At 35.0% G+C, this 16,533-nt stretch overlaps 1 protein-coding gene across 7 annotated transcripts in view; it reads left to right on the top strand.

The window, feature by feature from the left end:
* Positions 1–16,533, top strand: part of AOPEP (aminopeptidase O (putative)) — a 192,399-nt gene that overhangs the window by 47,161 nt on the left and 128,705 nt on the right. For all 7 annotated transcript variants that reach the window (XR_015748062.1, XM_087957906.1, XM_087957907.1 and 4 more), the window contains exon 5: positions 8,832–9,021. Coding sequence is in view for 6 of the 7 variants with exons in the window: in XM_087957906.1 (XP_087814032.1) it covers positions 8,832–9,021 (190 nt within the window). In the remaining variant the exon portion in view is untranslated. The remainder of the gene's footprint in view (positions 1–8,831; positions 9,022–16,533) is intronic.

A 16,533-nucleotide genomic window follows, 5' to 3' on the forward strand; every position in this document is an offset into this window, starting at 1 on the left:
GTTTGCACTCCTGTTCTAATATATGAGCTATTTCTGAATCAGAACTACTCCTGGATAGTTGAAAAGATATCCAAAAAATTAGTCTTTTTCCAACCTTGTCTTCTGAAGGAAACTTGCTGCTTAGGATACAGTTTGTGTAAATTAATGTATGAGTCGATTTATCTACAAGGTATTATCCATATTTAATAAACTGGGTGCTTTTACAGCATAGTGTAAATTGCCAGTATAGTATAGCACACAACCATAGACGTTTTTGGGAAAAAGGCAAATACTTTCTGCTTGAAGTAGATGCCAGTTCAGAGTAGGATAGCAACGCAATAGCTTTGCAAACTGGTTTCCATCAGTTTTTCAGATTATGATAAACTATGGCAATCTATACAATCATTGCTTGTTTAGATTGAGAAAATCAGGTGTTCTGAAGCAAAGAAAGATAAGCTTGTACTGAAACTTCGAAGTGATAAGAAGAGAAATGTTACCTGAATTTCCAAGGGAAGGAATAGTAATCTGCAATATCCAAAAATACAAAACCAAAATACTCTTGCTGATTGGAATAGAACGCACAGTTTTAAAGCTTAGAGTTAACATTTCAAAACAAGCTTTACAGAAATGACTTCCTTAACTTCAAAGTGAAGCATATGCCTGAAATAAGGAATGTTGCAAATTTGCTTCTTTATATTGTAACCTTTTCTTCTAGAAAACATTTTTTTTGCTACATGTAGTGTTTAGATTCAAAGAAATTTGATTACAGCCAGGAGAACACTTTGTTTTCATTTGATGTTGTTACTTAATCTCTTCCATATTTGTAGAAAATGGGTTCTTCCCAATCACGTTCTCACTAACTGTGAGAATATGATATTAACCTCCAGTTCTAATGCTATTGCTTTTCTTGTGCTGTAATTGCTTAATTTACACATGTTGTTCAGAGGGGCAATTTCAAACAGTCACTAAACAGACTGTTGTAAGTTGAGGACTATCTATACCTTTCCAACAGATAATAACAGGATAATTGTCTACCTGATACCATGCTTAATGTCTTCTAGTATTTGTTTCAATATCTTGCAATTCCCAGCTCCCCCCAAAAAAAATCTCATAAAGAAGCCAGAATTTTAAAAGGAAAAAAAGTTCTGCAAAATATGACATAGTCTAATGTGTTTTTTCAAAATTATATTAACTGTTAATCATGTTACTCTTGAAGCATGACTTAAAGGAAGCTAACTTTCATGGAGTTAAACTGTTTTTGTGTGTGACTTAAATTTAAACTAAAGGAATATTAAATTAATTATAATCACAGACCATGATTATATTATTAGGGGTGTGCATAAGTTAACATCGTGCCTCCCATCCCTGTCCTATTATCCCCATTTATTCATACCTATTTCCTGTATTCTTATTCATGTTTATATTATACCTATTATCTTGTAAGTGATTGACAAATCAAATAAATAAATAAATAAAATGTAAGGATGTAAACAAATACCACATATAATTTTCAATATACTATGAGCAGGAAACTAATATTTTGGGGGGATAAATATTCTACTTCTTGTAAAATAATTACTATTTTAGATTTTGAAGCTTAAGTCTTAGATGTCTCTAGAAGATATCTAACATTAAATTTATCCAGAATAGTTTTAATTAGAAGCAAAATTGTTGCATTTATCTGTACAAAAGTAAAATAAAATGTAATGTGCAGCAGCATTTTAATCTCACCAGAATTATAAGAACGAATTCCTTGATTGTGGAGGATGTTCCTGAATCTGCCTTTCTGAACTGCTTCAGGAAAAATATTGATTTGAGTGATCACAAACATTCTGTACTATTTGGGAAAAGTGAAATATGCAAGACACTCAAAAATTAAAGAAATTATTGCAAGGTATTTTCAGTAAACATCTCAGTCCTGTTGGAAGTCTTATATGTTCTCTGAATTAATTTGATTTCACAGTTAAACATTAACATATGTTTAGAGGACTCCTAAGTTTTGTATCTATTAAATTGGAAAAGTGAATCTGAGAATTAATCCTCAGTTTTTCATGCTCTGTTCTAATTGGGTTTTTAAGGCTATTTTTTGAAGCAAAGAACATAGAACAGATGAGATATGCTTTCATTTAAAAACCCAAAGATACTAATGTAGATGCTAATTTGCTTTGAATGGGTTGGAAGGTGAAGCCTTACCAAAGTCCAACTTTTTGTGAGAAATTGCAGACAGACAGGCAGACAGACAGACAGACAGACAGACAGAGACAGACAGACATTTTATATGTAGCTATTATGCATATGTACATGTGTATGTACACACACACACAAAAAAATATGCATGCATGTATAGATACATTTAAAAACAAGGTGCGGTTCTCAGTTCTTTTTATTCTACCCATGAACCTGTTCTGGCCTGTTTTTGAAGTTTTGCAATTTGGGTTCTTGCTGTGTTACAAAGTGTGAAAACATAGCACCCTGAGGCTCTCCCAGGTTTCAGAAGAGTTGGTCAAATCATACTTGTTTTGACTTTAACCAAAGAAACAAGTTAATTACACTCATTATATTCAGTGTTAAAAGGAAGTTTTAATTTGATCCATAAAAGAATGTTGGGAGAGGCCAACATTCCATCTAAAAAACATGGTAGTCAAGTCATATTTGGCTACATAAGCTTCCATCAACCTGAGGAAAATCTCATATTTTTTCTTCTTCACACCAGGGCAGCTAGGAAAACAACTCAGCTGTCAATAGTTTCATTGGACCTGTTTCTGATTGTGATTACATATGAACCAGAAACTGTATTTTGCAAAAAGGTCTAGTCAACTCTTAAGCAAGACCCATGCAGCTAATTCAATCAGTAATGGTTGTGGGTAACCATGATTCTTTATAGAAACAGTATAATTAAGTACTATAGATTCTTTTTGCCAGCTTTGTTGAAGCAGGAAGTAGGAATAGAAGTTCTCCTTAGGCCTGGAGTTATTCACATTATAGTGACAACCAAGGGAAAGGAGGGGAAAGCAAATGCTGAAAAGATGAGGGGTAGCTGAAGACAACAAAAGGCAACAGTCATACTGGGTTTCCCCGACTCATCCCATAACTTCAGTATGAGATCTCTCCAGAATTTGTTTTATACCAAACCAGAATGATCAAACATTTCTTGGAACAATCTGAGAAGGACTCAGTAATATTTTTGAGACCTTTTTAATTTACTGTCAGCAAATTTATCCACTTATAATTAACTAAGTCACCAACAACAGCAGGACAAAGTGTCCTGATGAACAATTCTACAGAGTTTAGAAGAGTGGAAAGAAGAATTTAAAAGATAAACAAGTCAGAAAATTCCCAATGCTGTTGAAGGACAAATGTCACATTGAAAGAAACAACATGATAGTGGTGGTGGGAAGAGGGAATATTTCAGTTGAAAATGAAAAGCAACAGCAAGTGACTTTTAAAAACTACAGTAGATGGAAGTGGATTTACTACAGGGGGTTTCTTTTTGTGGTTATGGTGCCAATGCCAGATATGTATGGTTGGGACAGGCCTTAGCAACGGTTCATTGAACATGTTGCTATGGGTATATGAAAGTCCTGAAGGAGATTTTGAGACTCTCTGGAGCTTTTTAGGGCAGCAAATTAAAGCAATAGAAGGTTTGGGACAGCTGTATGAGTTGGTAGAGAGAGATCCTCTGTGTGTGTGTTGGGGGGGGGGGGGCTTTGTAGGACCAGGGTGGAAGACCAGTGTTAGATTTGGGACCAAATCTGACCATGCGGCTGCATGGACTGCAGGATGAAGAGGATGCCTCAAAATTAAATTTTCTTCTGCTGATCAGACTTTTGGGCAACTCATGTATCCTACATCCCTATAATTTTGCTTCTTTTATTTCAGTATAACAGACAGTGTGTTATTTTTGTTGTTGCTGAAATCTAAGAACTAGGAAGCAAGAACCTGAAAATATAAGCTTAGTTTAATTTTTTTCCTTCCCTTACACGATATACTTAAAGTGCAAATTCCTTATATGTGTCTGTTTCTTAGTCCCTAAGTTCCTCTGTTCAGTTTCAGCCAAATGGCCCAAAGGCTGCCAGCAGTATGTCTGGAATGTTATTTACTTGATCCATTCTGGGCCATTTCTTTGTAGTGCTGTGTAGACCACAGTTAGGGGTCATTTACTTAAAAGTATCCAAAGCAGTACACCAAGTTGTGTAGTTAGTCCTCTCAGTGGGGGAGTTTGTACTAAAAGGGAGTGTCATTATGTGTTTTAGCTTCTGTGCCTTCGGTACTTTCTTTTTATTCTTCATAATTTGACTTATGGTAGTTTGGGTAGAGTCTAGGGGAGGTGCTGTTTATTCTTGCTGCTTGTTCTCTGTGATTCTTTTCCTTTGTTAATGTTTCAGTCTCATGTAGTATCTTTTGTAGTTCTTTTAACAGAATCTGACCTTTTTTGAATTTATTTATTTTTTTGAGTGGGAAGTGGATCATGGATGCATGTGTTTTTTGGTTACTGGGTGTGTGTATTTTCAGCAAGTTGAAACCATAGGCTTTCAAACATGGCTGTGCAAGCAGATGCCGCAAGAGAAACCTGTTTAAGGAGAAGTGTGGATGTTGATACATTTTTGAGGAAAGGGTTGGGTTGGATAAGAGGTTTTTAAAAATGGATTATAGCATCTTGGTAATATCTTAAGAATATATTTTATGGAATATGTTGAAAAGATGGAAACAAGACACCTATACAGATTTTTAACTTGTACTTGTGTGATCCATATATTACACTGCATTGAACTATGTGGTTCGTTTTCTATGGTTCTTGACATCAGTTTTGAGGAAGTGCAGGACAGCCCTGTGGAACTTCACTTTGTCAAGAAAAGGCAATATAGTTCATTCCCTCAACATTTCTAGTTTCAGACTTTCAATGAGGATTAATGGCAAACTAGATGTTTCTGAAGGAGCAGGGATGGCATTGCAGTGATGGCCAGATACTGAATTCTGGCAGATGAAATCTCTCCAAAAAAGGTGAGATCATGAGATTGCCCTTGTGTCCTCCAGAAAGCTGCTCCTCATGAGTAGATTCCAGAAAAATGTAATTTTGTGATCAGCTCAATGAGTTGAGCAGCTGGAAGTTGAAGGATTCCAAGGCTAAGATTTGGATTTGGATTTGAAATAAGATTCTGAAATTAATTATAAGAATGCTTTTCATTGGAAGATGTTTCTTTTTTGCATTATTTTTTAAGAGGTGTATGTTGGAATGTGCACCTGCAGGAGCAGTAAGGGAGACTTTTGGTAACACAGAGCTTTCCCAGAGAGAAAGGTTACGGCCCAGGATTTAAGAGAGGGTGAGACTTACTAAAATTGTCATTTTTACATATTTCTTTTACTTTCCTTATTTTTTCTATCTTTTCTATTTCTCTTTCCAATTTTTTTTCCTTTTCTGCACTTTCTATTTTTCTTTCTATTCTTTTATATATCACATTCGATATTATTTTTTTTAATTTTTATTAGTTCTTATATTTTTAATTGTACTGTTTAATAAAAGTATTATTTACAAATTGTTTTCATGTACTTGCATGATGCCATTTTCTAAGAAAAGTAATACTATCCTATGTTATAGGAGTTCCTTTGTTTTAAAAGTCCTAAAATCTAAGACGTATGACCGCTGCCTTAGATGTGCTTAGTTATAGTAGGAAGCTGGCGATTATGGCGTGTGACTGATCTGCTGTATGAGTCTTGCACAGACTAGAAGCTAAGAGGAATTTTGGGTGGAAATTAATTTAGAGAAGCTTAGGGTGAAATGTGGGTGGACGATAATGACTTACATTTCCTGCTGGGATTGTTTTACATTCCCTGAAGCAAATAAAGCACATTTGGTTTCAGATTTCTCTTTCACCTGTTTTCCACCTTTAAAACTATTTCCAGAGAATTTTGCTTTCCCACTTTCTGGAAAACTAGTCAAAATTTTATTTTTAACAGAATTTGTAAATATTCTTGCTCTCTCAAGTTTAACAAAAATGTACTTCTTTGCATCTTACTGTCCTTTTTAGCAGAAGATACAATAAGATACTGGAACTAGAATTGATTAGAATGAATTTACACAAACAAACAAAGGGTTAGTTATGTTTTGAACCATTTTGCTATATACCTGGAATTTTCTGGAACCCCGAGACTTCCTTAGAGAAGAGCCTATCTATCTGAAGCCTCTCCTTTGCTGAAAGGGTATGAACTAAATAAGGTCAAACCTCATCTTAAGAAATAATTTGGCTCAACTTTCCCAACTGGCTACATTCTAGATGTTGAAATTCAACAACTGCACACTCCCCCTACCATACTCCCTCCTGTTATGCTGCAGGCTTGGCTGACTTCCAGTGCTGACATTCAGATTGAAGAATTAGTATTTAACTAAACCTAGTCTTGTACAGAAAGTTTTGTGCTCTGGTTGCACGGACAAGCATTGTTTCTAGGTGTCATAAAATATATCTTGCAAGTAATTACAATGCCAGATTAGTAAAGTAATCAGATAGGTTAGAATCTGACATTTTTAAGGTATGTGGTACGCTGTGGGAGAAAGAACTTCAAATTGACAGATTGAAAAAGTTGATGGCCAAAGGAGGCAGAACCAGTGCTGAGGAATGGGCAAGCTTTTCGATCTGAGGGAATCCCACTGGGAGATGACGAGAGTTTGTGTAAACCTTACCGTAAGTAGCGAAAGAAACTTTAAGCAATCAGCAGAGTCTAGCCAGAATAAATTCTATCAGATAGTACTAGAAGCTAGAAGTAATTTAAGACTGAAAGCAATTGCTATGTAGCATTTGTGTCCGGCTGGGTGGTAAAGGCTAGGAAAATTTGATCTATGATATTGATTTAGCTGAGGAAGAATTTTCAGGAAACCAGAACTGTGTTTAAACATGGATTTATACGAACCAGATGAATAAAAATTTAAATATTAAGTGTATTGGTCCAATTACTTACAAGAGGAAAATGAAACTGTTGCTTTTCATATGGATTGTTGTGATTGCTAAATTCAGTTCTTAAATTTAAACTTGTTTCTTAAAACAATTTGACAGAGAATGTATTGGCCTCTTTCTGTGTGAAGGTTCATTATAGCATGAGTTTTAAAACACTGTTTCAACAGTATTTGGAAATACTAGATAAGGATACTGTTTTAAAACTACTGTACATTTTTTTTGGCAAGATTTGCCTTTTCTGCTGCAATTCTGTCATTTTGTGATTCTATAACCTTTATAGTTTTATAAGTTTTATACTATTATAGTTTTATAACATACACACATTAAATACCTGTATAGCACATTCATATATTAGATGTAGTGCTACATCAAGGAAAGGAAATATATTTATCATTAAATTTATATGCTGCTTAACGTCACTCTGCAAAGCAACTTTAAGTTCATGCCAAATGTCATTAGTAGGATTAAAAGAAGGATGAATCTAAGATGTAATATTACATGTGAGGAAAGTCTGCAGTTCATACTTCATTCTTTCTTTAATTCAATAAGTCTATCTTGTACTAGGTTGAGAAAATGGCAAATAAATGATTTTAAAGAAACCTTTGCGTTCACAGACCTTGGGGATAGGGTGATTTGAGGAGCTGATGTTTTCTTTTTCTTTTTCATCTTTACTTGATTATTTTGTTCTTTCAACCTGTTATGTGTGTGTGTGTGTGTGTGTGTGTGTGTGTGTGTGTGTGTGTGAATTGCAAGTGAAAAAAAAAAAGTTCTTTCCGGTGATGTTTTTGTTCATTTTATTGACTACCCTTAGTATTCTAAGGCTGGTTGTTATATCTGTTGTAATGACTTTGGTCTTCTTACATTTAATCTTAGTCCTGTTTTTTACTGTGTTCCTCCACTTTCATTACTGGATCTTGCAGATGATTTGCATTTTAAGCTATCCAAGAGTGTCGTCATCATTGTGTAGGTTATTGATTTTTTAAAACCACACTCAGCTTCTTCAAATTAATTATTTCCATAAAAATATTCTATATAGTTTGAATAAATAAGGGGAATGCATACCGCTTTATCTCTTTTGCCAATCTGGTGCCAATCTGTTTGACATTTTTCCATCCAGACTATGGCTTCCTATCTTTAGGATAATTTTCATATCCACCTCTAGTAGTAGTAAATGTCACAGATATTTGTGTTATAAACTTTCCACCAAAGATTCCAAACTAGCAGCTACTCTTATAGTTTTCCTCAGATATGGATATATGGATATGTTTCTCAGAAACATATCAAAGACTATCCAATCCAAAGCAACCTTTGCATTTTTACAGAAATAATTTTATGGAATTAATACCAAGGAGAAAATACAGCTTGAATAGGAAGCTTATTGCTGGAATGACAATTTCTTCTTTTTTGACTACACAAACATCTTAAAAGCATATTTTTGTAAAGAATAATATCGATTATAAAATATGGGCTATGGAAGGCTTACTTACTCTTGTTCTAGGTTATAGTTTTCAGCATTTTTTACTAGATCCACTCTTCTGTTTCTTTCCTCCCATAGTTGTTTTGATCTTTAGCTAAGAATACCTGTGGACATTTACACCTAGCCTTTGTTTAAGTCTAAATGCTTCCATTGGAATAAATTTGCCTTGTAATTTGAAAAATACAAAACGTTGGTTTGGGTTACCTATTACAGGTAATAGACATTTGATGAAACAAACACTTGGCAGAATATGTAGTTGGAATTCCAGTCAGAAAACAATAAAGTGCAACCTAATTCCTAAAAATGTCTGAGCTATAAACTAGTTGTCATGGCATAGCATGCATATAGTACTGGTAATAACAGGCTGACAAGACTAATAAAATATATGCTGTATACATTGCTCTTTCTCCTTTATTCATATTTTGCAGCCCACATATCATCTTCCTGTCACAGAGCATATTATCTGGAGAAAGCAACCTTTGCGGAACACGACTGTGCCATGAAATTTCTCATGCCTGGTTTGGTTTGGCCATAGGGGCACGTGACTGGACAGAAGAATGGCTTAGTGAAGGATTTGCTACTCACTTAGAAGATGCAATTTGGTCGGCAGCACAAAAGGTACAGTTAGAATAATATTTAATGAAAAAATAAGGGCAACCATTAGTTTATGCTGAGAGTAGCAGCTATGGTCCCTTTTTCACCAGGGGTGGGCTGCTACCAGTTCGCACCGGTTCACGTGAACTAGTTGTTAATTTTATAGCCAGTTCTGTGAACTGGCAAATCCCACCCCAGGCTGGGCCCGCCCACCCCTCCCCTCCCAGGACTCCCCAGGTGGCCTGTTTTGGATCGCAGGTAAGTGCAGTGCCCTTGTGGAGGCTCGGGGAGGGCAAAAAACATGTCTCCCGGAAAGCCTCCAGAGAGCCTCCAGAGCCCAGGGAGGCCATTTTCACCTTCCCCGAGGCTCAAGGAAATCGAGCAACCAGGATGGTGTAGGAGGCTGACTAGACCACACCCACCATGGCCATACCACCCACCAACAGGCAGAGAACCTGTTGTTAAATTGTTTGAAGAGCACCCCATTTATAATTTGTTATAACCATGTGGGTTCAGGAATTCTGTGAGTCAAAGTCCATTGTAAAGATGCCATAGTTGTCACTACTGAGTTTTGCAATAATAATATACTCTAGAGACCTAAAGGATTTATTTTGTTGGATTAGGCGACACAAAATATTTTACTTAAGTTAACTGCAGATCATACATCTAGACTGTGGTTCCCAATCTTCACAAGATGTGTGGACTTCAACTCCCATGATTATCCAGCAAGCATCTTAAAATTGCCCAAAATATAAATACAAACTTTACGGTTAGAAATTACTCATAGAATTCTTTTGCCAAAATAGCCTAAGAAGGGACTTCCGGTGACGAGGTATGGACAAGTGGAGGTGCTGAAGCTCGCTCTGGGTTTTATGCTACCTTTTCTTGCTGTTTGGGTGACCCTTAGGGGTGCACGTATCTCGTAGAGAAATGTGCCGGTGTGGGGAGGCTTGAGTTGCGGTGTGGAGAAGGTGACTCATCGCGACGTAGAGAGACCCTGTAGAGACTGACAATAAGAGACCGCTATCCAGTAATGGTGGTCCTGAAGTCCGGATCATCACATACAGGAGGAAGCGAATGAGTGACAGATTGTGGTGAACAAGGAGTGCGAGTGAAGGAATTTGTGATCTCAATTGAGCGTTGAACATTGGAGAAAATCAGTTGGAGCGAAGCCCAAAAGCAGCGGCCAAAGCGGATATGAGTGGCGGTGAAAGCAAATAAGTGAGGAAACAAACAGTCTTACCATATTTCCAAATACTCTATGGACGAAATCTAATAACTTATGGGACTCTTTTTGGATTATTGGTTTGGAGCTGGAATAAGTGGAGGAGACCTAATTAATTGAAGAGATTATGGGAAATTTGGAGATTGATCTACAGGAGTTTTAAACGAAAGGAGGAACAGTCACAGCCGAGGGTGCGGTGAGACTGTGAAACCAGAGACATTACTCAGCAATACTGTGCTTCCGCTGTGTTTCGTGGCTGAACTTTTTGACTTTAGAGAAGAATTGAATAGTTATATTAAGATACTCTGCACCTATACCTTCTGCTGTTTGTACTAATTATCTTTTAATACCAACCCTTTATTCATCTCACCTGGTATCTGAATGTGGTAAATGTGACTTATATTTGATTTAGTTGATATATTAGCAAACATTGAAGTTCACATTTGGTTTTAATATATAAGGGAAACAAGGGGATGATAATTAATTAACTACCTAAGTATTGATATTTGATTACATGTGTTGATTATACTAGATTAAATAATTAGTTGTGGTTAACTGTGATTACTATATATTAAATAATTAATTGTTGTATAGTAAGGTTAATATTTCTTCACTTAGACCTGTAAACATCTAAAACATTTAAAATACTTTTTTAAAAATATTGATATTTAGATTAGGAATTTCATAGCCTTTATAGATATACAGACTAGTAATACTTAGAATTTTAATAGTGGAAACTCGGTATAAATACTAAGATTTATAAATTCAGGTATTTCTAATTTAACTTTAAAATTGTTTGGAGAATACTTATATTGATAAGAGTGACTAGTTTAATAATATACTAATCAACTAGGGTAGTGGACACTTCCATTTGATATTTTTGAACAGCGAATGCTAATTTGGGATAACGTATTTAGTATAATACAAAAACAGAAACAAATCCTACAAGAAATGACTTCTAAAACTACTACAACACTTAAATCTGGGAAGAAGATTACTCCAGCACTAACAACTGTGGTGGCATCGCCCTCAGCGATGGCACAAAAGACAATTGAGGAAACACTATCTGGAGATAAACAACCCTCTATCACGAATGCCAATATTCAGTCAACTCTCCTTACCTTACAAGAATCTATGTTGAAGCTTCAGGAAATAATGACGAAAAACCATACTGAGACAAGAGCTGATACAAATGAATTAAAAGAAGAGATGGGGAATTTAAAGGCGGAAATGAAATTAGACATTTCAAAGTTAGATCATAAAATTGGACAATACAGCAAGCACTAGAGAGAAATGAATCAACAATAAAGGAAGTTGAGAAAAGGACGGAACAAACTGAGAAGAAGCTGGAAATGGTTGGTGAACAACTAAGAAACGTGAGCAAAGAAATGGATGATTCCCTGGTCTATTTGGAAATGTACAAGGCCGCAGCATATTTGAGATTCCAGAATATAGTGGAATCAAAAGAAGAGGATTTGGAACAAGTGATAGCAGGAATATTGTTGGAAAAAGATAAGGATGATATTTTGAAAGAGTTGAACGAAGTCTATAGAGTGAGTACAAACTATGCAAGATGTCAAACCCAAAAGAGGTTCATGTAAGATTTGCCAGAAGAAAGGTCAGGGATATTATATACAAAATATCTAGAGAAGAAACAATTACATATAAAGGAAAAGAAGTCTTGGTGCTCAAACAAATCCCAAGAAGAATGAGAGAGCAAAGGCGAGACTATAAGTTTTTGGCGAACCAATTAAGTCAAAAAGGCATTGTATTTAGATGGCTAATCTCATGGGAAGAAAGGAAAATTAGAGTAGACTCCGTGGAAAAAGCCCAAGAATTCTATGAACAATTGGTAGGTCCGGAAGAATTGAGTAGTAAAGATGAACTAGAATCAAATTCGCAAGACGATCAGGATTACCAAAAGAATAGAGATAGGAATCCCAGGGATTTGAAAAATATACAACAACAAGAGAGAGAAGAACCGAGGACATGTTATCAGCTACAAAAAGAGACAAGAGTAACTACAGAACAAAGAGCAAGACTCAATTAGATAATGGATGAGGAAAGGAAAATATTATCAATTAATATAAATGGCCTGAATTCTAGGATAAAAAGGAAAAGAATATTAACTAAACTAATTAAACAAAATGCAGATGTAATATGTTTACAAGAAACCCACATAAGGAAGGTAGATGAAAAATATTTAGAATGCCCCAAGTTAGGGAATCTGTATACGTCACCAGCAGACCTCTGGAAAAAGAAAGGGATAGCAGTATATCTGAAAGAGGATATGGAAACAGAGCTAATTTGGACAGATCCCAGCAGAAGAATACTGGTGTTACAAATTTGGATTAAGTCAACCCCAATCCTATTAGTAGTAATTTATGCCCCCAACGTTAATAAAAAAGAATTTTTTAAACAATTACATGAAAAAATAGTGGGATTAGAAAAAAGGAATATTTGTATCTTGGGGGACTTCAATGCCATTGTGGACCATCAGAAAGATCATAGTGGTGGGGAGAAGAGGAAAAAGAGAGAATTACCAAAGACATGTGAGGAAATGATGACAGAATTAAATTTGATAGATATGTGGAGAAAATTAAACCCGGAGAAAAAGCAATTTACATTTTATTCTAACCCACACCAATCATGGACACGAATTGAATGGTGAGTTGGCAAATGAGTTAATTTTACCTAATGAATGGGCAGATCATAATCCGATTCAGATAGTGTGGAAAGGTAGGAAAAAGCCAAGGAAAAGGTGGACACTAAATACACAGCTAATTAAAGAGAAAGAGTTTATGAATAGACTTAAGGAAGAATTAGACTACTTTTTAAAAGAAAATAATAATGAGGCAACTACGAAGCAGAATACTTAGGATACAATGAAGGCAGTAATAAGGGGCACAACAATATCATATACTGCCAGGAGAAATAAAGAAAAATGTGCCCAACAAAATAAACTAAAACAAAGAATTAAAGAATTAGAAACGCAGTTACAAAATACTCCAAAGGATTCTAGGTTGCAAAATCAGATGATAATAACTAAACACAAACTAAATCTAATTGAACAGGAAGGAATGGTCACAGTTGAATATAGCTAGACAGATATTCTTTGAACAGGCTAATAAACCAGAAAGATGGTTGCCCTATAAACTCACAAAAGAAAAACAGAAAAGATTAATTTACCAATTAATAGACAAAAATGGGGATGCTCAACAGGTAGTAGAACAAAAAAAAAGAAATTGCATGTAAATACTTTGAAGACCTTTATAAAAAGGAGGAGGTAAGCGAGGATATGATAAGAAATTATTTGGGTGTAACAAAAGATAAAGTAATTGGGGATAAGATGAAAAAAATGCTAATTAGAGATATTATGTGGTCTGAACTGAAAATAGCAATAGAAAATCAAAAGAATAACAAAACTCTGGGGCCTGATGGGATTCCAGGGGAATTATACAAGGTAGTAGGAGAACAAATAGGACCCCTCATGGTGAAAGTATATAACGAGGTTTTACTTGCAGCTAAAATGCCGGATTCATGGAAGGAGACATTAATTTTGTTGATTCCGAAAGAAGACTCAGATCCACGACTCATACAAAATTATAGACCAATTTCTCTGTTAAATACTGATCACAAAATATTTACTTCAATTATAGAAAATAGATTTTAAAAAATCCTGAATGAATATATACATAAAGACCAAAACGGATTTCTTCCCAATAGACAAATCAGGAATAATTTAAGAATAGTGTTAAATGTTTTGGAATACTATGAAGCCCATCCGGAAAAACAAATAGCCCTTGTATTCTTGGATGCACAGAAGGCCTTTGATAACTTAAATTGGCAATTTCAAATTCAACAAATCTACAATATGAATTTAGGTACTAAATTTGAAAACATCGTGACTACAATTTACGCCTCACAAAAGGCGAATATTATAATTAATGGAGAGTATACGCGCTCAATAAAAATAGGGAAAGGAGTTAGGCAGGGATGTCCAATATCTCCCCTGCTCTTCATATTATCTTTGGAAACACTGCTCACACGAATTAGACAGAATCCAGGAATAAAGGGCTTAAAAATAAAGAAGAATATAAACTGCAGTCATTTGCGGATGACATGGTCTTTTTCATAGAGGACCCAATTGAAACAGGTCAAGAACTGTTGAAAGAGCTAGATCAATTTGGGAAAGTTGCAGGACTTAAAATTAACAGGGAAAAAATGAAATTAATAACTAAAAACCTAACAGAAAAACAGAAATTAGAATTGGAAAAGGCAATGGGACTACAAGTGGTTAAAAAAATTAAATACCTAGGAATTTAGCTGACGGCTCAGTGTAAAACTTTAATGGAAAATAATTATAGCACATTACTACAACAGGTTAAAAAAGACTTAGAGTTATGGGTTAAACTGCAAATCTCTCTACTAGGGAGGATTGCTACCATTAAAATGACCATTCTCCCTAAATTTATTTATTTGTTCCAGACAATACCAATAAAAATACATAAAAACTGCTTTGTGGAACTTAATAGGATAATCACAAAATTCATTTGGCAAGGGAAAAAATCGAGGATAAATTTAAAAGCAATGCAAGACATGAAGAGCAGGGTGGGAATGGCACTCCCAAATTGGGAATTATATCATAGCGCAGCCTCTTTACTATGGCTGAAAGAGTGGGTAAATTTGTCAAATAAAAGAATATTATTCCTAGAAGGCCATGATTTACAGAGGAGGTGGCATGCATTCTTATGGAACATGGGAAAAACCAAACAGAATTACTACCACAGACATATAATTAGAGACTCTTTTTTGGCTAATTAGAATAAAATAAAGAAAAAAAATTATCTAAAAATCCCAATTTGGATCTCAACGATGGAGGTGTTAATTTGGATCTCAACAAGATGATAAAATACAAAGACCTTCTGGTTGCACAAGGAGCTTTAAAATCATGGCAAGATCTCCAAGAACAAGGGCTACAGGTAGAACGGTGGGTTTACTTGCAAATTCAAAATAGATACAGACAGGATAAAAGAAGTTTAGGAATTTACAGTAAGTTATAGCAATTAGATAAAATCTTACTAGGTCCAGATAAAAAAAATATAACCAAATTTTATAACTATTTATTAGAGGTAGAATTAGAGGAGGAAGTAGTCAAAGGCAATATAATAGCTTGGAGTAGAAATATTGGACGTAGCATTACATTATTAGAATGGAAAGGGTCTGGATCAGGAATAATAAAATCACAAAATCAGCAACATATAAAGAAAATGCCTATAAAATGTTTTATAGATGGCATCTTTCCCCTTCGAGAATAGCGAAGATGTCTCCTAACATGAATCCGAATTGTTGGAAATGTAAAAAGAAACACGGAACATTCTTTCACATGTGGTGGTCCTGCACCGAAGCCCAAAGATTTTGGCACAGAATCAAAACATGGTTGGAGGAAATAACAGCAGAGCAAATTGAATTAAAACCAGAATTCTTTCTATTAGGGATATTTGATAAACAACTCTCTCAAAAAGCTAAATATATAATATTGCACATACTTACTGCAGCTAGACTAGACTTTGCACAGTGTTGGAAACAAGCTGATATTCCAACAGAGGAAATGATTATTCAGAAAATAGCAACCTGTGCAGAGATGGATAAATTGACCTTAGCACTTAAGGATAAAGAATCATCAGAATATTACAAAAGCTGGGAATGTTGGTATGACTGGATAGAACAAAGATAGGAAATATATTAGTAAATAATGTTAACTGTAAAGGAGGTAGTAATTACATACTTGCATTAAGATTTACTTGTAAATATGACACCAATAATGATAACAAATAAGGAACCACAAACTGTTGATAATGGAATTGCTTGCTTTTATTTGTTTATTTTTTGTGTTTTTTTCTTTTCATTTTTTCCTATGTTGTGTATGTGTTTGTTCGTTATTTTAGTTGTATATTCAATAAAGTTTGTTTTTTAAAAAACAAAATGGCCTAAGAAGACTTGTTAGTGGCTGATTAGGAATGTCTTCACAGTGAAGCACAACATCATCTTGTGATTCAGTTCTCTTATCTTTACAAGAGTAAACCTTTCAAAATAGGTCATTTTTGCAGTGTTTACCCTGACCGTAAGATAGTAAACCACAATAGCATGAAGTCCTCTAAAATAGGGGTTTCCAACCTTGGCAACTTTAAGACTTATGGACTTCAACTCCCAGAATCCCTCAGCCAGCAGAACTGAATCACTTATTGCTCATCAACATTCTAATTAATTACAACAAAATAAATGACTTAAGCCATTCCTGTCATCGTGTG

The sequence above is a fragment of the Notechis scutatus genome, chromosome 2 (assembly GCF_049901735.1).
Source record: "Notechis scutatus isolate UNSWTSFEM ecotype Mainland chromosome 2, rNotScu1.2, whole genome shotgun sequence".
Lineage (NCBI taxonomy): Eukaryota > Metazoa > Chordata > Lepidosauria > Squamata > Elapidae > Notechis > Notechis scutatus.